Genomic DNA, 21,827 nt, shown 5'->3' with positions numbered 1-21,827 from the left:
AGAAAAAAAGACTCAAAAGTCTGAAATTATGCAATTCTGCGTCTTTTTGTCCCAAAAAGTGACATTTTGACAAAATGGGTTAAGAAAGTATCGTTAATTCGTTTCGAACAAGTTGTTTTATTTTTTGTCATTTCTTTGGAATAAATCAAGTCAAATATTTCACTCGTCTTACAAGCCTCAAGTACAGTATACAAAATGTTCGTTTTTCTCCTTTTTCCAGCTTCTTTGTTTTTGTTGAACACGCTTTTTCACGCCAATTAGCGCCATAATTATTTGGAACATGGTGTCTCAATAAATATACGAGTCGTCATTGTTAGGATCGAACAGCGAGTACTTCTCGTCGTACAAGTCGCCCAGTGTCGTGCAAACGATGCATTGATGGTTTGAACTCGCTTCTTCGTTGATGTACGTTTTCCAGAGCCAAACATCTGCGCGGACTACAAAGAAAATAGGGTTAACTCTTTTAGGAAAAAGAGGTACTTTTTTTCGAGCCAAAAACCAATTTTTGGATTTCTTGAATCAAAAATTAACCCATCGTTTTAAGAAAATGACCAATTTTTTGACGGGAAAGCGCGAACAGGTTAAAAATTAAAATGCTTTAATTTTCTCCCTATTCCCGTCAAAAAAAATGGTCATTTTCTTATAACAGTGGGTTAATTTTTGATTCAGAAAATCCAAAACTTTATTTTTGGCTCGAAAAAAGGGCTTCTCTATTTTTTTTCTTTTGATAAAAAATCTGCATCTCTTAGCAAATAAAATAGTTCCCGCGGCTGGCCACAAAAATTCCGGCTAATTCTTGGCCGAAAAAATGAAATTGGCTTTAGATTAATCCCGCTTGCTTATTTGGATGTAATTCCATTTAAATTATTCTTGTTCTTTTTTCTACCTTCCGAAACCAAAGTGGCGAGTTTCTTCCGAATCTGCGGCTTCACATCTTCGTGGTATTTGTGTCCGTCTCGTAGTTCAACCGCCAAGCTAGAAAAAATGTTCAAAAGGGATGATTTTTTGGAGAAAAATGGGACTTAGGGCCACGTACTTGCGTGACCCGCCAAACAAACGATGACCACGTGATTCCAACGCTACTTTTTTCTGCCCAAAAAGGATCTCTTTCTACACGCTTCCGGTCTTATTGCTTCCGGTAGCGACTAGCGAGCGACCTGCTTTTAGAAAAGAATGGCTGGATTTGTGTACCTGTTTAGTTTATACATTCCAGATTTGCATTCCTTGTGGAGAAACATTCCATACGCGTCGTGGATGAAAGCCGCCGCGCGTTGTACTTCGGAGCCCTTGTTCATCAGCTTCAGCGATTCTTCCATCGATAATCGGTCTAAAGGATTAATTGAAATTGGCAAAAGAACAGTAAAAAATCAGTTACAAAGCACAATCATGGTAGAAACTCTGTCGAAAGCCTGAGTCAGGTTTCTGAGATTTCAAATGAAAAGCCGCGTAGCGGCTTTTTTAAAAACGAAGCCGCGAAGCGGCTTCGCAACATTATCATTTGAATACGAATTCTTTAATACTGGCGAAGCCGCTTCGCGGCTTCGTTTTTTAAAAAGCCGCTACGCGGCTTTTCATTTGACTTTTTCAAAATCCGATACAGGCTAAATCAGCATGGTGGCCTCAGAATTATGAGATGAAAAGAAGGTTATCTTAATTTCGGCTATCTTTTTTCAAAATTTATCGTTGAAGAATCTTTATCAAAGGAAAGAAAAATTGTTGAGATGATTCTTTTTTTTTCATTACTTCGTTCGAAACGGTTGTTCTTGGGATTGTCTTGAGAATGTTTAGCAGCGGGTGGGAACACGCTTGGTGAACACTGTCACTTAGTTTAGAAGAACCTCCCCTCGGTCGCGGCTCTAATTGTACCTCACAAAATTGACGACTACAAATAAAGTACTATCCCAAGCGCGACTTTAGAGCACCGCGCTTCTTCTTCTCCTATTTCACACGAAAATCGAAATAACAAAAATTTTTTAATCCGCCATTTTCTCATTTTTCTTTCTTACCTCTAAGTCTTTGGTTTTCCATTTCTAGCAGGTCAATTCTTCGTTGTTGTTCGGGAGCATCGATGATTTTCTCGACTTCTTTTTTCATTCTTTTTAAATAATTCTTGATTTTTTTGAATTTTTCCATCTTTTTCAACCCTTTTCTGAATCTTTCTCTTTTTCAACTGAAAATTTCAACGACGATTTTTTACTTTTATGCGCCTCCGGGTCCCCCACCGAGCAGAACTCGTCCCCCGCCGAGCGTTGCGGATGGTTATCAACAAAAAGAAGGGGAAGAACTAAAAAGCAGCTGTCCTCAAAAAAGCTGTTTGGTCGATTCTCATGATGGCCTATTTTTTGAGCTTTGGAAGGAGAAGTTCAAAGCCGGCAATTAAAAAATTTCAAGCAAAATTATGACTGCATATTTTGGAAATGATAAGCAGGATTTTGAACGGCGGCACGATACGTTTTCTTATCAGCAGGTCGATTAGTTTTTATTGCGCGAACGTCTGCGTATTTACGATTCGCGGACTTCCACCATTTCGAAAAAAATCGAAGAACTCTGTAAATCGTGAAAACTCATGAAAAAAATGCTCCGTGTCGGGGAATCGAACCCCGGTCGCCCGCGTGACAGGCGGGAATACTCACCACTATACTAACACGGATGATTCTTAAAGCTGCTTATCACCTCAACTTTCTTATAAACTGATAAGAATTGGTATAGATAGGCAAGTAGCGAGCCTAGGTACCATCCGTGTTAGTATAGTGGTGAGTATTCCCGCCTGTCACGCGGGCGACCGGGGTTCGATTCCCCGACACGGAGCGTTTTTTTTTCATGAGTTTTCACGATCTACAAAACAATGAAAAGAAACATGAATGTTAAAATTGGAGAAAGAAATGGACAAGGGGAAACAGCTTGAGCGGTCGTTGGTTGATGGATTTAGCGGTTCCTGCTCGTTGAAATTCGAGCAAAAGTCACTTTTTTGAATGCGGTTTCGCCAAGACGGCCCAAGATTGATCCGAATTCAAAGATTCTAGCTGGAATCATCCCTTCTTCTTAGATGTTTTCAAGTTTAGTATCTAAAACAAGCGTCACACGAAAAAACGGTTGTCTGTTTTGACCTCTTCGGAATGAGAAAAATATACAAACTCGGCGAAAAAAGAGCGCTTTGATACTCGCCGCGAATAGAACACTCGGCGGCTAATTTAAACTCTTGACCGAGTCAAGCGCCCTTTCTCTGGGAAACATGCGCTTTTCTAGAGCTAGCAATGTGTTATGTACTTAAAAGCTTTTACAGGTTTATGTAAATTTGGCGGCAGCGCCGAAGTCAGTTTTGAATTTTCAAATGACTTTTCGCCGAGTCCAAAACGTTGTTTCTCAATTAGCAGGACAGTCCTGCAGGACTTGTTGGCTCGGCAACCTGTTTAGATAACCTGAGTCAGGATTTAGAAAACTTATAATGAAAAGCCGCTTAGCGGCTTTTTTTTATAAACGAAGCCGCGAAGCGGCTTCGCCCCGATACAACATAAGATTTAGAGATTACTTGTGCGAAGCCGCTGCGCGGCTTCGATTAAAAAGAGCCGCTACGCGGCTGTTTATTGGAGGTTTTTCTGAAAAAAGTTGATCCAAGTCTTTTCCCCAAGATTTTTTAAAAATCTACATATGCTTCAAAGAACACCATGTTTTTTCTTCCTTGCGGATTTCTGAATTGCTGAATAATGCGCGTTTTCAAGTGCGGACCCAGGAAAAAAAAGGAGGACCGTCGTGTCGGGCTAATACCCGAAAGAGAGAGGCGGGGTAAATATGCGCCAGAACCGGACGACTTTTTCCGTAACTGGAATGTTTCCTGAATATGAAAAAGGTTCAACTAAAAGGCGCCTCGTTTGACCCTACCTCCAACATTTGACTAAAATATCCCTTCTTTTTCTTTCCCAATTTATGAGGCGAAAGATTGCCTATCACTTTTCCTGATCGTTTCTAGCGCTGCCAAAATTAAATTATCAGATGATATCGTTAAAGTGGTTTTTCATAACTCTGCCGCCGCTTCCGCCGCCCGCCTCAACTTCACAAACACGCCACTTGTAAGTTTTAAATTTATCTTTTTCTGAAACCAAAACTTCCCGTTTTTAGACGCAGCTTGGCTACTTGAGTACTCGAGTGTTTCTTTTTGATTCGCGAAAACAGCACCTGGAGCTGGAATAATTGCTATTTTTCGATGTGAAAAAGAATTGAAATTCCAGTGAACCTTGGATTCTTACTCTTAGATTAAGAATTCTGCGGAACTGGAGTACAAGAGCCATGATATAAAAATGCATTGGACAAGGCAGGTGCGCCTTTCTGAGCCCTGCTGACATCACTTTGATGACCTGCTTCGCGCGACGACGGTTTTGATAAAATTCTAGTTGATAACCTCAAAACTGACCTTGGAACACCTCACTTACACATTTCTAGTAGCTTGGGTTTCCTTTTTTGGTAAATCACGTTCTTTTATTGATGGTCAACGCTCAAGAATTTTATGGAAAGCAAAACTCTTCACATGTATTTGAACACGCGTCTGGGAGAGCTTCAAAAATAATAGGTAGATAACACATCTTATCAACTGTGTTTATGATTCGAGATGATGTTGCATATGTTCCATTCCATTCGACTCGCTCTACTTCAAGTTCACCGCTTATTAAAATTAGTCTTGTGTATTCACGTTTAATTTTACCTAAAATCGGCGTTAGGTTTCCAGCCTCCGAAATGAATAAAGAAGGTATCGTAAAAAATAATAGAACCCAATCCAATCGGCTACAGTCCTGTTAGTCTGTGCAACAGGGTACTCGCGTTTACCTCCTTTAAATTTCCTGCAAATCTCCAACTATCACTCTTATAAAGATAAATATCAGTAATCAATGAGCTTGAGTAGCCACCAACAGTAATAATTCCATTCTCAATTGAAAGACATGCCATGCATCTAAATTTCAAAGGATGGTCTTGAATCGTCCTCCAACCGCTCAGACTAAGTTTTTCTACTTTTGATAATAACGGGTCCTCATCACCAGTAGGATTTCCTCCACAAATTGAGACAGGAGAGTTTTCATACAAAGCAAGGCACCCGCATCTGTGAGCATATTGTTGAACATGAGGATGATTGGTAACAGCGTTGCCATCGAATTCTTGGCAATTTTTGAAATTGTTGTCATAGCCACAGAGTTAAACTTCATTTGGTGATGTTGGAACTGTGACAATCGTCGAATATGGATTCACGTAGTTACAGTGATAACCCATTTTAAGGCCCACCATTTTAAGGCCACTTTTTTTAAAAATTGCCAAAATTGGTCATCCTGGAAAAATCCATTATAACTTATAATTTATAAGGCCACTTTTGATCATCTTTTAAAATTCTAAAATTACAGTTCAGCGACCATACCCTAACCCTGAACTTTCGCCGCTGAAATTAAGGTTTTTTTAACCGCCATCAGGATTAAATTGAGTCTGGAATCATCTGAGCCATATTTGGTCCTCGATTGATTCGAGAATCTAGCGTGACAACTGAACGTTCTTGTAAAATCTTTAAAGTGAAGCCGATCTTAACAGAATCTTAATTGAAATTTTTGTTCTTCTGTAGAGAGGCAGTTGGAACTTCCTCAACTTGAGAGAGCGAAATTCAGTCAATGATTTGTCTTTGACCGAAGAGGTTCTCACTTATCAGAGTTTAAATTAAACTTAAATTTGTACTCTTTCCAGAACACCAAAAGCCAATTGGCATTTATTTCAAATACAGTTGAAACTTTTGATAAAGTGATCAAAGCTGATCTCCCGATGAAAAATCTTTATATGTTTTTCTTAGTTCCTAATACCTTTTCTGCACGAAATTAGCAAGCAAGAGACGACAATTTTCGGCAAATGCCTGTTTTATGCGCAGAAAAAAAAAGAAAAAATAATCATTGTCATCCGGCTCAACATGAAAAATGTCCATTTTAAGGCCACTTTTGAAATTTGCTGTCATCCAAAAATCGGCCTTAAAATGGGTTTTCACTGTATTTAATAGTCGAACAGATAATTCAACAATAGAACAACCCTCTAATTTAGCAATCTTGAAATCGTTAGCTTTTTTTTTCTAGTAGTAAGTAAGTACCTTCCGCTTATCATCATCACCACCAAAAAGATACATTTCTCCATTCAACATTGCAGATCCGACGCGATCATAAAAGGTTTGTATTTTAGGTTCTGGTGTAAAAATATGCCGATTTTCATAAAATTGACCATTTGCAGAAATAACATAATTGTAAGACTTCGAAACTTGTGCACAAATTGCAGCGATAAAAGGCTCGCAGGTATATCCAGTATCAGTGATACTGTATCACACGGACATCCGCTTGAACAATCTTCCATACAAGGACATCAAAAATCAGAGGCTCAAAACCTTGTTCTTTTTTTTTAAATTGAGTCTTATCTAAAAGCCCTTCCTTGCTGATTCCTTCTTGAAACGCTCATAACACTCATCAAAGCATTGATTTTGAGCAACACAGATTTCTAAACAATCTCTAAGCTCAGTGGCGGCTTCATGAATGCATTGTTTGTAAGATGGATTGTCAATCTCAGGATTCTTGCAAGAGCAAAGCGGATGAGAGCAATTATCGCATCCATCAGGACAATCATGAAAACAAGGACAACCATCAGAGCATACTATTAGAATTTATATATGACTAGTTGTAAGCAGATTAAGTACTTGAATAGTCTCTCAAGCATTCATTTTCGCAAAATGAGTCAGAGCATCCTTCTCGACAAGCCACAAAAATGAGACGGCAATCGGCATCACAAGCATTTCCTAGATCCTGGTCACTATAAAAATCAGCTCTCTGAGAATCAATTGTATTCTCTTACGGGCAGCTCTTGATATCAATACTCGTTTCTAGTGCAGTAAAAGCGCTAGAAATGGCAATCAAAAATATCTCTCGAAGGATCATTCTGGCAGCTCCAAACGGTTCTTTCCTCAGACCAGCAACCAGTGATATTTACAAAGAAATGATTTTCACTGCGTTTTATTATTGACAGAAAATCATAAAAATCGATTCTGCGGTTCAAAAAGATCGGAAGAAAAGTTCTAAACGTGTCTTTTCGAGTGTTCACTTTTCGATTGGAATCTTTGAAATGATTCTAGTGGTAACCTGTTCGACCACGATGCCCTTAAAAAGCGCTGCTTATCGAGCAGATTTGGCCAAAAATAGGAGATTCGCAAAAAGAGCAAATAGCTTCTAAAGAAAACGAAACTCGCCTCTAATAAATACTTTTTATCGAAAATTAACACTTTCACTTTCTTCAAGCCACAAAATCGAAAACCACAAAATTGGGCTTGCCGCCGCCCCGGAGAGCTTTTTTGGTGAAATTCAAAAACAACCGCCGCTCTCAAGGAAGAAAAATTAAAGAGTGGTTCATAAAAAGCGCTGAAATTCAAATTTTTGGCACTAGAAAAAAAAGACGACTCAAATTTAAACGCAGCTGGCTTTGTTCCATAATTCCGAGTCGAAATCTTTAATTTAAAAAAAGGCTTAATAAAACTGTTGTTTAATCAAATTACGATTTTTTTCTTGCAATTTAATTTCGCGGCCACTTGATTCGGCCTCGTCAGCTGATTTTAGCGGCCGCATAATTTTGCATTTTATTTTTCAATTTTGACAATTGCGAATTTCGCATTTTGCCACTTGAAATTTCAAGGGGCTAGTTTTAGGGTCCATTAGGTAAGGTCTATTAGACAAAAGTGGGGACACGTGACTTTCGCTCGCGTCTAGAATTGAAATTCTAGCCCAGAAGCGGGTCAGTACTGTGGCTGTTTCTCGGAAATTGATGACGCTAGAAAGAAGCTTCAAGCTTGTATTTTCGGTAGATCGGCTTTATTAACCTCGTGAAATAGAACTAAGGGCGTGGGGAAGGATAAGAAGAGCATTTTTTGCGCCATGACACAGCTGAAAAAGCTACAAGATTTACCAAAAAACTCTAAAACGATCACTCAAGATTACATAAAAGCGTAAGTACCAGCCAAAACAAGCCAAAACACTATTAAAAATGGCACGCTCGATGTTTTTTTCGCGAAAGCTCACGGAAAAAATGAGCTGTGACAGGAACTTGAACAGGTTCCGGAACTTTGGGGGGGAGAAACTGGAGTCGAGAAAATTGAGCGATAAACAGGAAAGACTGATAAGAAAGAGGGTATTCTAGAGACATTAATTGGTAGACAAAGAGACAGGAAAAGTGTTTCGTCGCGTCAGTTTATTGAATTGAAAGTTTGTTAATAACATGAAATAGTTTCTTCGGTTGCGTATCCTCCATAAGCATCGCGGGTCCATTGGTTTTCATTTTATTAATAAAGAAATAGTTTTTCGGGTCTGTATCCAGCGTGAGCAACTGTTTACACTTCTAAGCCATTTCAATTTGTTTTAATTATATAGAAATTTATTGTTGCTTAATAAAACTAAGAGAAAAAGAAAGAGTGAATTAATGCGGGGAAAACCTTAAATCATATTAATAATGAAGTTTCATTTGATCTGATTCTAAGGCATATTTTTTAAACTGTTATAATAATGGTTTGGTTTATATGATTCATGAGTCTTGGAACGATTTATTTCAAATAGGGGCACGAGATTCATTTTAAAAATTATGATTATTTACTCGAGATCGAAGTGTCCTGGCTGTATCTTTAATTTAAGGAGTAATTTATGAATATTTTTGTTAACAAAAGCAATTTTAGAGTGATAAGACGAAGTAAGAGCAAGACGGAAGTGTTAGAAAGTCGCTGGCGGAGTTTTCCTTTCACGCGTTGTTTTGTTTTGTTTCCACTTGCTTTCTCGCTATCTGTTCCGATCTTGGCAGCTCTAAAGCAGCGGTTCTCTCATCGCCTGAACTCGAGAGTTACAAAAGTGCCGAAAACACACTTACACTTTACCAACTCTTCCGGGCCAAACCAAGACACCTGGACACAAGAATAAGCGGCGTAAATTATAATTATCTTATAAAAGCACGGGCTGCATATAATACCATAGGCGGAATCTGCTTCATTTAATTAAATAAATACCAAAACAAGTACAATCCGCGCGCGGCTTTGAATAAAAATAAAGACTGAATTGAAGCCGCGCGCGGTTTTCTCTTAAATTTTCTGTTCTAAAATTTCAATTTATTCTTTTTTAAGCCCGCTAGAATGTTCTGCTTGCTCGCCCATGCATTTCCAAATCCCGAATCGAACCAAACGTATTTTGAAATCGCTGGGGCGAGTAAGTTTAACGCGAAACTGCACGAATTTTCACCAATTTCAAGATTTTCTGCGGCCGTTCTGACTGCCCTAATTAATGTCCCTCCACGCCAGCTGCGAAAAACCAAAGCGAAAATTACGAAAAAAAGATAAACTAATTAGCACTTAAAAATTTTCGGACAGTAATTATCACGCTATGATTTTTTTCGCGAAAAAAATCAACCTTTTTTTTAGCTAGATTTGTGTTCATAACCAAGCACGTAGCGATTTTGTACAATGGCTTGGCTATTTTCTGTATTTTCGACCACATCTCGGTCGATAGGGCTCGCGCGGCGCGGTTAAGGGTATACCAGCCACAAACCAAAAATGTTATCTGTTGATAGCGGATGTACGTCCGCCCGATAAGGCATTTTCTATTTGGAACACGGCTCAACGTGGTCACCAATTTTATCAACACTAAATGTTGTTCTCTCAAATTTTTTTCAGCGAAACAAGTTAATTGTTCCTTGAACAAACAGTTTCAAAATTAAGGGTTTCCAAAAAGAATTTTTCATTTCTAAGGTCATCCTTCCATCATTTGGCAAAAAACTTACGGGGGTGTACATCAATATACCAATTTTCAAACGGTCTTTTCTCTCGGATTTTACATAGTGACTCCCTTATTTTTTCCTATCAAACCCAATAAAAGACCTTCATAAAGGTTCAAAACCTTCCTTTGAAAATTAAAATAAGGGTATCACTATATTAACTTCAAGATAAAAGTGTGTTCGAAAACCGGGATTACTGATCTCCATCCCCTTAGATTTTCGTGCCATCTAGTTGATTTCAAGTCAGAAATAGTCTAAAAACAAAGAGAGAGCCTTAAGGTCCTCCCTCACGTTTCCAAAGCCTCCCTTGTTACAGCTAAATTCCACACAGATGTGTCGATTTCTCTCAATTCGACTTTTTAGCAAAACTGGATTTTGCATTTTCCCATTTCGGGATGAGAGGAAATTCGCCCAGGTGACATTTCTTTTCTGCGGCTCTTTTAGAAAATTCACTTTCGCTAAAGCGATCATTCTCGAGCTTTTAACCTTCTTGCGCTTCTTGCGCTTGTTGTCCGAGTTAAGGGTGGGGCACGCGATTTTCTCCTCTCGAATAAAGAAGATTGCTATTTAGAAGACAGCCACGCTTGTTGGTGCAAAATAGTAAAAGTTGCGCATTTATCAAGTTTGTATTCAAGATCGTAATCGACTTAATAATAAGGGGACACCCTTAAATCTAGATTGAATGAATGGCAAAGGAAATGTATCAAAAATCCCATTAGGGTCATTTCTTGTCAGAAATTACTCAACGCCGTCAATAATTAATTTAACTATAATTCTATCCGTAACCCTTTCCTCTTCTTTTTCTCAATTACAACCGATTTTTCGAGGATGAAGAAAATGAAAAAAGAGGAATACAAAATCGAAGTATCCCTGTATAAAAAATACGTTTTTTTTATATTCCTTATCATTTTAATTTGCGCAGCCGCTGTTTTGTGGGAAAAAATAAGGCACGAAACGTATATAAGAGATTCTGAAAGAGCCAGGAGACTACAGGTTAGAGCCTTAAAAAATTAAGGATGTTAACTCCTTTATTTCGCATTTTGGGTTTTTTTTCATTTTTTTGGTCAAATATTTCTTGAAAATTTACAATTTTTGAGGGAAAAATAAAGGTTAAAGTTTCTTTTCGCCCGAAAAAATTAAGGGTGTCACTGTGTTATAAAGAAAAACGCCCCTAAAAGAACTATTTAAGGGTCTTTTGAACGATCATTGGATGAAAAACCACGATGGTCCTGGAAAACACGGAAACGAATAATTTAGATTTAGTCAATTAACAATTGTTAGTTTGAAAAGTTGCAAATAAAAAGTATGAGTTTCAGAAGAATGTGGCTTTTCCCGCGTGTTTTTCGCATAGGTAGTACTTGAGCAAAAATAGCAGAGCTCTTCTGAGAGGAATCTTGCTCAAGTCAGCTCGACAGGTCGGTTCCTGCTCAACCAGATTCTCGAACATGACACGTGCCCAGTTTTTTCTTTCCATCGCTCACTTTTTTTCGATTTTTGATGAATTGAAAAAAGCCGCTTTGAACTTTCCTCACACATGTAATGTATCTAACCTCGACTTTCACGCGAAGAAACGAGAAAACGAGTGATAATGAAACTTCTAACGAGCCATAACACCGCCACATCAATTCCCAACCACCTTAATTTGATAAAGAAACGTCCTTATCAGTACTCTTTTTGGGCTAGAAAACAGCTTGAGAGAGCCGGATATGTCGGCCAATTCGAGCGGGAATTTCAAAAAGACAGTTTTTTGGGGTCAGTTTTTCGATATTGAAATGTCTAAAGTTAATTATTACTTGTGTCCGATCCTTGGTAATTATGTCATCTCCTCACTTGCGCTCCTAACATCCGGAGAGCAAATAATTATGCATAGTTTCAGTCATAAACAGCGAAACAGACGAAATCGCGCAAGAATATCATTGTTAAAATGTATTTTTTGTTACTTTTTATAATTTCAAGAGCCAAGAGTTGTGACCTTTTTACTGTGGAATGCTTTGATTCTGGAGTGGTTCTTACACTGGTAAAGTTAAAAATTTTTATTGAAAATGATTTAAATAAAAGGACTTGGTTTGCAACGCTTATTTGGATAGTCCAATTGAAAGTCTTGATGAAGTATTTCTGACTAAGAACTCTGAGAATACGACAATCGCATCAGAGTGCGCTCTTTCCAATACTGGCGAGCTGGAGTACTCAAAATGCTTCCTGGAAAACAACTCAAATCAAACTTCCCGAATTCTTGAAGCAAAAAATGTTGGAGACCAGTTCCTGATCGCGAGGATTTTTCAAGAGATATTTTGCCAGCCCACTATTTCAATCAAAGATGAAAAAGATACCCTCCTGCTGTCCACAGACAAAGTTAAAGGCGGACCAATTGATGCTCCTGAAGTACCGATGAATATAACTGGTGGGGATGAGCTTGGTTCATTTGTTTATGTTTCTATCGATTACTTGTCTGATGATGGTCTTTATGGCCGAGAATTTCATGAGTGTAACATGACGATTGGCGATTTGACGATAGAGATCCTTGAAAACTCTGGAATAACCAGAGTTGCAAATTTTTGAAAATTTTTTCTGAGCTGAGCTAGCTGAGCTGAGGTCGAAATTGAGCTGAGCTGAGCTGAGCTGAGCTGAATTTTTTCAAAAAAATTGAGATGAGCTGAGCTGAGCTGGGGCATATTTGAAAATTTTTGAGCTGAGCTGAGGTTAAAATTGAGCTAGCTGAGCTGAGCTGGCTCTTTTCGAAAAACTATTGAGCTGAGCTGAGCTGAGCTGAGCTAGCTGAGCTACAGCTCAGCTCAGCTCAGCTCAGCTAGCTCACAAAATTTGCAACTCTGGGAATAACAAACGATGGATTGAAACTAGGAGGAGAATTGATCTCTCCAACTCAGTTTCGATTTAGAAGAGTTTCTAATCGCGTTGATGTCGCCTCATCTTTTGATATTGAGGTACTTTATTATGATGTCATTTAAAATTATTTTGGTAGTGCTCTATAAATTGGAAGCAGATTTACTGGAAGTTTATTGATTCTTCTCCGGTTGCGCCCCAATTCGGTCAACTAATAGGAACGTCAACTGCTGCACTGCACTTCACAATCAGTGTTGATGTTCTCTGCGAAGATTCAATGCCTTCGGGGAGTTATATAAGCATTTTATACGTCACAAATGGAGCTGATTCGGGCAATATCGGAAACCGTGTATTGACAATATGGAGATCCCCTTCAAATTATAAATATCATCTGGCAGTTAATCAGCCAAATTTGGAATACAGTCAACACTCTATCGAGAAGCCTTGTAATCAGGGAGATTGGAATATCTTTACTTTGGAACTCAAGCCAAGAGTATTTTTTCGAGCTAATAAGGGGGTAGAGCTTGCATTTCAAAAAAGGCGGGTTTTGACTGGCGCTACGGACAAAAGTCGTCGTCATTTGCCCAAGTCGTCATCTGCCTAACTTGGGCAAATGACGATTATGGGTAACCGTGGGGAACGGCAGCAGATAATAAATACTCTTATCCTGGGCTCAGAAACCTGTGCAAAAAACCAAAATCACCTTTTAAAAGATCTTTATTGAAAAGCTGCTTAGCTTATTTGATAGGCTTAAAAAGAGCTAGTATATTAATTGAGGCGGCTTTTATCAAAGATTTTTCATTCCCCGACTCAGGATTTTTTGCACAGTTCTCTTAGCCCACCTCTTATGAAGCCTACTGCTGACAGTAATGTGCTTCAGTATTCATTGAAGATGGATGCGACGGTCGTGTTGGATGGATCTTACGACGTATCGGGTGCATATTCTTCTGGCCCTTTGTATTTTTATGCCAGCACTCCATTCCAATATTCCTATCAGGATGTGACCTTCTTCTTTGACGCAGGAACATCTTTTCTCGTCAAAAATCTCATTTATACTGTTAATTAATACTCTGCACAAGTAATAAAAAATACTTAGCTAGTAAAGAAATGCCAAGAAAAATTCGATGGCGGCGCTAAAATTCGATTTGGTAATGTTTATATCTCGTTGTGGAAGGGATGATTTGGACAGCTCCTGTGGCGATTAACATTCCTCAAAATGCAAATTGCTTCGCCGCGAAATTCCGAAATCGTCCCTTCTTTTTTCCTTCGCTTCTCATAAATCCTGCCAAGAAAACAGCGCTGTCCGTAATAATTAAGGCCCTCCCAGTCATAACTCGAACCTCCAGCGATAAGAAGAAAGAGAGGCTCATACGTACAAATCGACAAAGAAAACAGCAAAGAAAAGCTCTTGTCAAGTTGGGCAAGTGTTTTTCGAAAAACGCCGCGCTAGAATTTGCAACACGAGTGTTCATTAAAATAAGGCGGCTTTATTGTTTTAGCGAGAGAAAATTATATCTCGGCGGGAGATTCGCTCTCTTATCAGCCGCCCCCTCTTTTTCGGGAAATTTTCAACTTGAAGCAAGAAAAGTAATTAAAAAATGATGATGTTAAAACAGCTCGAGATCTTGGAATTTGGGGCTGGAGGAGTTGTCAAAGCGGTTTTAAAACTTGCGCCGAACATATTTTGAGGTTCGCGCAAAAATACAAAATCCAAATCAGCGAGTTACAACTTCTTAGTGTGGTCAACTGCCAGCATATGCCTGGGTAGGTCGGGCAAAGGGTGAAAGGGTGAGGGGTTCAGACATTTAGAAAATGATGTCAACTGAAATTCAGAAAGGTGAAAGGTATTAAAAAGCTGCTCAGATTTGAGTCAGAAAGATGAAATTTCATTTTTTCGGAATGAATTATGAGACTTACAGAGTGACACCCTTATTTTATAGAAACAATTTATTACAGCTTACAAGCTGATTTCAGGGTGATACCCATATTTGATGATTAAAGAAAATAACTTTTTTCAAGCTTTAGAATTAAAGAAGTAATACCCTTAATTTTTCAATTCAGAATTAAGATCCATCGTTTTGAACAATGATAAGGGGTAAACAGAGATAAATAAAGGGTTTCTCTTAGCAATTTTAACAAAAATCGACTCCCTTAAAAATTCGTTTTGAAACTTTTCCAGAGTCCACAAAAAACAGCCTTGATCCACCTCAAAGCCGCCCTATTTCCTGACCTTGATGAATAATAGCCATTTTTGTATACACTCGGTGTTTTTCTGTTTGGCGATAACATTTTCACTTCAGCTTTTCTAAAACTCTGTTTTGCGCATTTTTTGAACAGTTTGTTTCAAAACACCCGAGCCGCCAAACAAGAAAAGGTCAAAAAAAGAGAGAAGACGAAGAAGTTGAGCTACTTTTATTATTCAAAGCATACAGTAGCCGTCAGGAACGAGAATGGCAAAGGGATCGTCCCAGTATTCGAGTGAAGGTAAGTTGTCGAGATCCTCGCCTTCGATTGAAGTGAAATCTTCGTTGAAGGTAAATTTTGTAAATTTCCAGTAAAATCTACCGCCAAGAACCATCGCCTTTTTTGGTTATAAAAGAGGATACATGAGATACAAATCAAACCTCATTATTTGAAAGCATCACGGATCGAGCAGAATATCGGCCATAAGCGACACTTTTGCCTTCAATGTATGGATCCCATGGAACGTCTCCAATGTGAGTCCACTCGTCGTTGTTAAGTCGCCATACTTTTGTACTCTCACTGTCGATGATAATTTTAAGGGACTAGTTCTTCACTTACGTGTGGCCGGGAAAGATGACCACTCCGAAGTCTCCCCAAACAGCGGTATAAAAGTAGGCTTCGTATTCAGGAAATTCAAGGCCTTCATCTTTTATCCAGCTAGAACTAGTCGGGCTAAAATAAAAATCGCTAAAAAAAAGTAACTGTCATACGACCTGTAGCGTTCAACAGAGTTAGTTCTGTCTCCAGCTATGAGGATTGGGTTCTTGTCATAAACAGGAACATGTCCACCGGTGAAATAGTGAGCATCCGCTGGTGATGGATAGTTTGTCTCAAGGATTGTCGAGCCGTCATAGCTGAATTTAAAAAGAATGCATGCTACCCCGCTGTTTCAATTAAAAAGTACCCTTGAACGATGTTCTCGTATCCGTGGTAAAGCATTATGTACGCCTGTGGATCGTCCTCAGTCGGCAAGTATCCAACCGCTCCGTACCAGCAGCTGAAATCAAACGCCGCTCCTGAAGCTTTCAGAATATCGCAGCCATCAAGAATATGAGGTCCATAATTGCGATAATCGTCGCCCAACCAACCCCCGAACAAGTAATTTTGGCCTTTGTATAAAACTAAAATAGGAGTTCAGAACTATCATCAGATCAGTTTTTTAATTTTTTTATGATCGAGAACTCAAACTGAACATCCAGAAGAAGAGTGAAAATCCTCATTATCAGGACCATTGTTGTTCAAAGAAATCTGGAATATTTTGATAAAAGATCATGAAAAAAAAGTGTTACTTTTAAATCTTGGGTGAAGCTTTGAAAATTGGCAAGCGCAGGCTGCTCCGAACCCTCAGCGAAAATAATCAAAACAGAGCTGAGCTCATTCGCGTTTTCGCAAAGAGGGTGCTCGCAATTCAAACATCCTTCCTTGCAGTTTTCTCCGCATGGACAGTTGGCTCGGCAATCTACAATCGTTTTCGAGTCATCTAAAAGCTAGAACCTCTTACTTTCGTATTCCCGATCGCAGATTGAGAGACAATACTCAGTTTCGCAGAGAAGTCGACATCTGCTGTAGTCGATCCTACAAGCATCATTGCATTCCGACTGTAACTCTGCGTCCCTTTTAATCAGATTTACTTCTTATAAACACATTTTTTATCTCACGGGCATGTTCTCGGAAGATGACTTGAGAAGGGTTCTCTTGAAAAATTTTGAAGAGACGATAAATCCATTTTAAAAATTCTCTTTCGATTTTCATCGCTGAAAAGAGCAACAGATGAATTTTTCTCAGAGTAAATTCTCATGCAGGAAGTTCACCAGTTGACCTGTTTTTTTTTTATTTGCTGTTATATGAATGAAAGCAAGCAGTAATTATCAGGTACAAGAATGGCAAAAGGATCACCCCAGTAGTTGAGTGAGGGCAAATTTGACAGATACTCGCTCTCAATAGAAGAAAAGTGGTCGTTGAAAGTGAATTTTGTGAACTTTTGATTTTCGTTTCCACCAAAAACCATCGCCTCAAAATTCGAAAGCAACACAGCTCTTGAAAACCTGAGTATTGATTTCCTGAAAATATTTTTTTGCGAAAAAACCGCTCTTCTTTCAAACCATGGAAGAGTTCCAATACTGGTCCATTCATCGTCGCTTAGTCGCCAAATTTCACCAGTTTCACTGAAAAAAAAAAATGCATTTTTCATGCATTAACTGTTGACATACGTATTTCCGGGAAAAACAACAACACCAAAGTCGCCCCAAACAGCAGAGTAGGAATAAAGATTCTTTTCCGGAAATGCGATGTTGTCATCTTTCACCCAGCCATTGAAGGGACTGTACCGTTCGACAGAAGCAGTCCGGTATCCAGCGATCAGAATCGGGTGATTTTCATACAGAGGAATTTGTCCGCCGATTTCACGATGAAAGTCAACTGGTGGTGCGAAATCTATCTCAAGGATATTTGAGCCGTCATAACTTAAATATAGAAATCATGATGAAAATTTAGTCCTTATTGAGATTACCCTTGAACGCTATTAAAACCATCATAAAGCATAATATAATCTTCTTGATCTTCTTCACTGGGCAAGTAGCCGACTGATCCATCGAAACAATCGAATTGAAAAGAAGCGCCTGGGGCTTTTAGAATCTCACAAACATCGAGAACATGAGGTCCGTAAGTTTTCTCTCCGTCTTGATTTTCAAACCAACCCCCGAATAAATAATTTGTGCCTTTGTATAAAACTGAACAGCCTTCAGCAGCGAAAAATTCCTGATTATCTGGGCCGTTGTTGTGCCAAGAGATCTTGATTGAATGATAATTCAAAAATAGTTAAAAAATAGTACTTTTAAATCTTGGTTGAAGCTTTCAAAATTGACGAGCGCTGGCAAATCACGACTTCCGCCATGCATAATCAACACAGAACTCAGCTCTTTTCCATCTTCGCAAAGTGGGTGGTCGCAGTTCGCGCATCCTCCTTGGCATTTTTCGCCACATGGACAGTCGGCCAAGCAACCTCAATTATCATTTGGACCCTTTCTCTTTGGAAAGAACTCACTTTCATATTCTCTGTCGCAAATCGCTTGACAGTACTCATTTTCACAGAGTAATCGACATCTAGTGTATTCAACTCTGCAACCATCATTGCACTTCGACTGTAGCTCCTTGTCCCTTTGTTAAAAAAAAGTTTTGAGTCAAATTTTTTTTTCAATTTTCTTACGGGCATGTTTCAAGAAGAAAAGATTCTCTTGAGAAACTTTCAATAAGCGATAAACTCATTTTGAATTTCTAGCTCATTGTTGAGATTTGACGTTTCAATTATAGCAGCAGCTGAGAAATTCTCAAAGTTTACTCCTTTGCGAATTTTTTACACAGTTTGTTTCAAAACGCCCGAGCCGCCAAACACGAAAAGGTCAAAAAAGAGAGAGATGAGCTTTGATAAGCTGAGGAACGGGAGCTCAGTCGGCTGGAACTAGGCTCTTGTTCTAAACAGAAAAGTACAAGGAGTGATCTTTCTTTGAAGATTTTCTTTCGCTGGCAATAAATTCCAATAAATTTACATTCATTGGAACTTCGCAACCGAGATTCTTTTTGGAAATTTTAGGAAATCGCTAATGAAACTTTTCCGGTGACCAAAATGGACTTGTTATCGCCGATTTTGCGGAAGCATTAGTTCAATTTAAATTTAGTTTGAAAGATCATTTTTTCAAGAAAAAAAAATCGTGAAATTCGGAAGCAGATTTTGTTGGCTGAAAATTAATTTCGGCTAAAATAGCGGAAATGCATGCGCAAGGCGATATTTTCTAAAGAGCGGCGGAATCCGGTCGGCATCCGCCCGGCGGCCTTGTCCGACTGGATTTCCTAAACGAACAACAAAAAGAGCCAAAAGATCCAAAAAAGTGTTTTGGAACACGAGCGCTTCTTCTTTTTTCTTTGATTTCGTATTTTGAAAATTTGAAGAAAATTTTTTTCATCCCTTTTTTGTTTCTCGTTGTGTATTGCGGGAAATTTGCTGCGTACGGTTTCTGTTTACAAACTGAGCTGGATTAATTTATCTCGTGCTTTGGATGTTGGCCGCGGCGGGGCTTGAAAAGGTGTCGGACTCATCCCATTAGCAGCGCAGGGACAGGCGATAAATATTTGACGGAAGGCTACAAACGCGCTCTGTACTCGTATCGATTCAGCCCGCTGCGGGAGTCGAGAATTATCAAAGCAGCGATTTTGCGTTTTTGCGGAGGGTTTTGCAAATTTGGAAGATTGCTAATTGAAGGCGGAAGTCTCCTTATCATGTATTCTTTTTAATAATTAAAGCATACAGTAGCCGTTAGGCACAAGAATTGCATAAGGATCATCCCAGCTCGAAAGCGACGGTAAATTGTCGAGATCTTCGCCCTCGATCGAAGTAAAATTTTCATTGAACGAGAATTTCGTGAACTTTTGACGGTCTTCTCCGCCAAGAACCAGAACCTGAAAATAATTGTAGAGCTAATAAACCTATCGAATCTAAACCTCATAATTTGACAGAAGAACAGCTCGCGCATAAGGTCTATCATTCCATTTAGTTATTCCAATGTTAGTCCATTCATCGTCATAAAGTCGCCAAATTTTGTTTTTTGATCTCAAGAAAGAAGTTAAGTTATTATTTTAAATTTGAGCATACGATGAAAATCCGGGGAAAATAACAACTCCGAAGTCCCCCCACACAGCGGAATAGCAATAAGTCTCCGCCTCTGGAAACGCAATTTTTTGGTCCAATATCCAGCCATCTGATGGACTAAGAATTACAAAAAGCAAAAGGATACGGAAAAAAGTACCTGTATCGTTCGACGAAATTCGTGGCCGACCCATGCTCGGTCTTTCCACCAATAAGAATCGGATAATCTTTATACACCGGAATTTGTCCGCCGATATATTGATGATAAACCGCTGGCCTTGGAAAGTCTCTTTCCAAGATTTTTGAGCCGTCATAGCTTGATTTTTCTAACATAAAAATGACGAGAAAAAGATTACCCCTGAACATTTCCATCCCTTTTCCCATTATAAAGCAGGATGTTAGCTTGCGGATCTTCCTCGCTCGGCAAGTACCCCACTGCTCCATAATAGCAATAAAAAGAAAAAGAAGCCCCTTCTGCCTTGAGAATTTCGCAGCCTTCAAGGACATGTGGTCCATGATCGTCGCCATCGTCATAGTTCACAAACCATCCTCCGAATAAATAGTTTTTCCCTTTGTAAAGCACTGAACATCCCTCATCGCTGTCAAATCGTCGATCATCTGGGCCATTGTTAAATTTTGAAATCTAAAATCAGAGTAAAAATTTTTCACTGAAAAAATGCCAGACTTTCAAGTCTTCTGTGTAACTGTTGAAATTCACAAGCGAAAGATTTTTCTGTGAGTAATGCATGATCAGGACCGAGTTGGCTTCTTCTGCATTATCTCCACAATCAAAATTCGGGCAGGGGCAGCCATCAGGACAGCCTTCTTCGCAAGGGCAATTCAAAATGTCCTGTGAGTACTGAACTGTGCAGAGACTAACGCAGCTTGAATTCCCGCCGCAGTTTTGTATGCATTCGATCAGTTCTCTTTCAAACTCAGCTAGGCATTTTACATGATCCTCATTTTCTTCAGGAAACGCGCAGGCATTACAAATGTCGGCAGAACAATTCTCACAGCCGAGAATACAGTCAGTGTGGCAAGGACATCCGTCAATACAGTCGAACCCCTCCCTGACGCAACCACTCTCGCAGGAAGCATCATTAGAGCTACAGTTGCTCAGGCAAGACAGAAGGCTGCTTTCACACTCTCCAGAGCAGATCTCTCCAAGATCAAGGTCCGTGCATGTTTCATTTTTTCTCTCACTCGCGAACGAAAGTGATTCTCTTGAAAAATGGTCGAAAATTGACAGATTCATTTTTGACAAACTCTTTTTTCTTTTGCGAACTTTATTTCTTGGCTGGCAAACAGATGATCGATTCTCAGAGTAAAATTATTATGAATTTGAACTTTTGAAAACTGATAAACTCGGAAATTTGCCAATTTTTAAGTTGATCAATGGTTCTTGACCTTTTTGTGGTTTGGAATTTGTTGAACGTTTTGGTTAATTGATGTGAAGTAGTCTTACGCGGCGCTGAATTGCTCTGACAGGTGCCGAATTAAGTGCCCAGCGCCGCACAAGCAAAAATAACAGAGTGTGAAATCAGCTGCTCACCGCTCGGTCAACCTTTTAAAATCGAATAGAACTGAATTGCCGTTTCTTCAAATTAAGAGCATCTCGAATTTCAATTTTCGAGATTTTCAATTTCCAAGTTTCAATTTTTTTTTCTAATTTGGCAGAAAATTTATTCTTTCCCACGGAAACAAGGTGCAAAAGGCGGAAATCGCGGTTTTAGAGGGGGAAAAACGGGATTTCAAGAAAGGTCAAGCTTGTCGAAGAAATTTTACAAAGAAAAATAAACAATTTTCTTTCAAAAAAATGTCTCAAGAGTGTCTGCCAGACAGCTCCTTTCTAGGTCGAAGATTGTCAGTAAGACTTTTGTAAAAGAGCCAAAGATTGGCCGGAAAAAATATAAATTTTCGGCCTTCGAACAGCCATAACTCACGTGATACTCTTTGAAACCAGATGATCCAAGTATCAATGGAAAGCTCAGATTCTGAGGATTGGGGGAAAGCAAAAATTTTTCCGAAAAATCGGTTTTTGCTGATTGGCCAAAAAATTAAAATATTAATTTTCGCTATTCAGAGTCGATTTTTTTCAAATTTCTTTTCTTTCCCCCAATCCTCAGAAGCTGAGCTTTCTAAAAATATATCAATCACGTGATTTCATCATCTGTCACGTGAGATATGGCAGTTCGTAGAAAATTCATGAAAATGGCCTCAGAATCGCCCCAGGCTATGAAAAAAAGTTTTTTTCAGGTGTTTTCTAGAGTTTAGACGATGACAAAAACGGTCAAGATAATGA

The 21,827-nt window shown here is 39.0% G+C and overlaps 4 protein-coding genes, 1 long non-coding RNA gene and 2 other non-coding genes across 7 annotated transcripts; 1 reads left to right on the top strand and 6 right to left on the bottom strand.

Moving 5' to 3' along the window:
* Positions 1–106: 106 nt before the first annotated feature.
* LOC145701760 (uncharacterized) lies at positions 107–2,146 on the bottom strand. The gene is made up of 4 exons (XM_081778982.1): positions 2,007–2,146; positions 1,192–1,327; positions 887–975; positions 107–437 (listed from the first exon to the last, which is right to left on the bottom strand). The coding sequence occupies exons 1-4, from the start codon at positions 2,131–2,133 to the stop codon at positions 289–291; spliced, it is 501 nt and encodes a 166-aa protein (XP_081635108.1). The 5' UTR covers positions 2,134–2,146; the 3' UTR covers positions 107–288.
* A 432-nt stretch (positions 2,147–2,578) lies between these two features.
* TRNAD-GUC (transfer RNA aspartic acid (anticodon GUC)) lies at positions 2,579–2,650 on the bottom strand. Its single transcript has one exon. It is a non-coding gene; the product is annotated as a tRNA-Asp (tRNA).
* Positions 2,651–2,736: 86 nt separating this feature from the next.
* Positions 2,737–2,808, top strand: TRNAD-GUC (transfer RNA aspartic acid (anticodon GUC)). Its single transcript has one exon. It is a non-coding gene; the product is annotated as a tRNA-Asp (tRNA).
* Positions 2,809–15,039: 12,231 nt separating this feature from the next.
* LOC145711224 (uncharacterized) lies at positions 15,040–16,002 on the bottom strand. Its single transcript, XM_081788954.1, has 5 exons — positions 15,791–16,002; positions 15,600–15,740; positions 15,445–15,558; positions 15,267–15,405; positions 15,040–15,223 (listed from the first exon to the last, which is right to left on the bottom strand). Exons 1-5 carry the CDS (start codon positions 15,823–15,825, stop codon positions 15,062–15,064), a joined length of 591 nt encoding a protein of 196 aa, XP_081645080.1. The 5' UTR covers positions 15,826–16,002; the 3' UTR covers positions 15,040–15,061.
* A 59-nt stretch (positions 16,003–16,061) lies between these two features.
* LOC145695298 (uncharacterized) lies at positions 16,062–16,606 on the bottom strand. Its single transcript, XR_014133685.1, has 4 exons — positions 16,545–16,606; positions 16,388–16,500; positions 16,176–16,345; positions 16,062–16,134 (listed from the first exon to the last, which is right to left on the bottom strand). It is a non-coding gene; the product is annotated as an uncharacterized LOC145695298 (long non-coding RNA).
* Positions 16,607–16,693: 87 nt separating this feature from the next.
* LOC145712295 (uncharacterized) lies at positions 16,694–18,097 on the bottom strand. The gene is made up of 8 exons (XM_081789982.1): positions 18,092–18,097; positions 17,930–18,035; positions 17,718–17,887; positions 17,396–17,676; positions 17,097–17,348; positions 16,989–17,051; positions 16,763–16,946; positions 16,694–16,705 (listed from the first exon to the last, which is right to left on the bottom strand). Exons 1-8 carry the CDS (start codon positions 18,095–18,097, stop codon positions 16,694–16,696), a joined length of 1,074 nt encoding a protein of 357 aa, XP_081646108.1.
* Positions 18,098–19,176: 1,079 nt separating this feature from the next.
* LOC145712294 (uncharacterized) lies at positions 19,177–20,772 on the bottom strand. Its single transcript, XM_081789981.1, has 5 exons — positions 20,211–20,772; positions 19,686–20,168; positions 19,532–19,645; positions 19,381–19,489; positions 19,177–19,338 (listed from the first exon to the last, which is right to left on the bottom strand). The coding sequence occupies exons 2-5, from the start codon at positions 20,057–20,059 to the stop codon at positions 19,177–19,179; spliced, it is 759 nt and encodes a 252-aa protein (XP_081646107.1). The 5' UTR covers positions 20,060–20,168; positions 20,211–20,772.
* Positions 20,773–21,827: the final 1,055 nt, after the last annotated feature.

The sequence above is a fragment of the Oikopleura dioica genome, chromosome 1 (assembly GCF_907165135.1).
Source record: "Oikopleura dioica chromosome 1, OKI2018_I68_1.0, whole genome shotgun sequence".
NCBI lineage: Eukaryota > Metazoa > Chordata > Appendicularia > Copelata > Oikopleuridae > Oikopleura > Oikopleura dioica.
The sequence above is the reverse complement of the archived record's forward strand: the minus strand, read 5'-3'. Positions and strand labels throughout refer to the sequence as shown.

Excerpts from the sequence above, each read along its gene's own strand:
- LOC145712294 (XM_081789981.1), bottom strand. The coding sequence starts at position 20,059 with ATGACGATGGCGACGATCATGGACCACATGTCCTTGAAGGCTGCGAAA. Across the intron at positions 19,490-19,531 it reads ATTTTCCCCGGATTTTCATC|ATCAAAAAACAAAATTTGGC; the intron begins GTATGCTCAAAT and ends TTCTTTCTTGAG. Across the intron at positions 19,339-19,380 it reads TTCTTCTGTCAAATTATGAG|GTTCTGGTTCTTGGCGGAGA; the intron begins GTTTAGATTCGA and ends AATTATTTTCAG.
- LOC145701760 (XM_081778982.1), bottom strand. The coding sequence starts at position 2,133 with ATGGAAAAATTCAAAAAAATCAAGAATTATTTAAAAAGAATGAAAAAA. Across the intron at positions 976-1,191 it reads GGAATGTATAAACTAAACAG|CTTGGCGGTTGAACTACGAG; the intron begins GTACACAAATCC and ends CATTTTTTCTAG. Across the intron at positions 438-886 it reads CGCCACTTTGGTTTCGGAAG|TCCGCGCAGATGTTTGGCTC; the intron begins GTAGAAAAAAGA and ends TTTTCTTTGTAG.
- LOC145711224 (XM_081788954.1), bottom strand. The coding sequence starts at position 15,825 with ATGCTTTACCACGGATACGAGAACATCGTTCAAGG. Across the intron at positions 15,559-15,599 it reads AACTCTGTTGAACGCTACAG|CCCGACTAGTTCTAGCTGGA; the intron begins GTCGTATGACAG and ends TTTTTATTTTAG. Across the intron at positions 15,406-15,444 it reads GTCATCTTTCCCGGCCACAC|TGAGAGTACAAAAGTATGGC; the intron begins GTAAGTGAAGAA and ends TATCATCGACAG.
- LOC145712295 (XM_081789982.1), bottom strand. Across the intron at positions 17,888-17,929 it reads TTGCGACAGAGAATATGAAA|GTTGCTTGGCCGACTGTCCA; the intron begins GTGAGTTCTTTC and ends ATGATAATTGAG. Across the intron at positions 17,052-17,096 it reads GTTGTTTTTCCCGGAAATAC|TGAAACTGGTGAAATTTGGC; the intron begins GTATGTCAACAG and ends TTTTTTTTTCAG.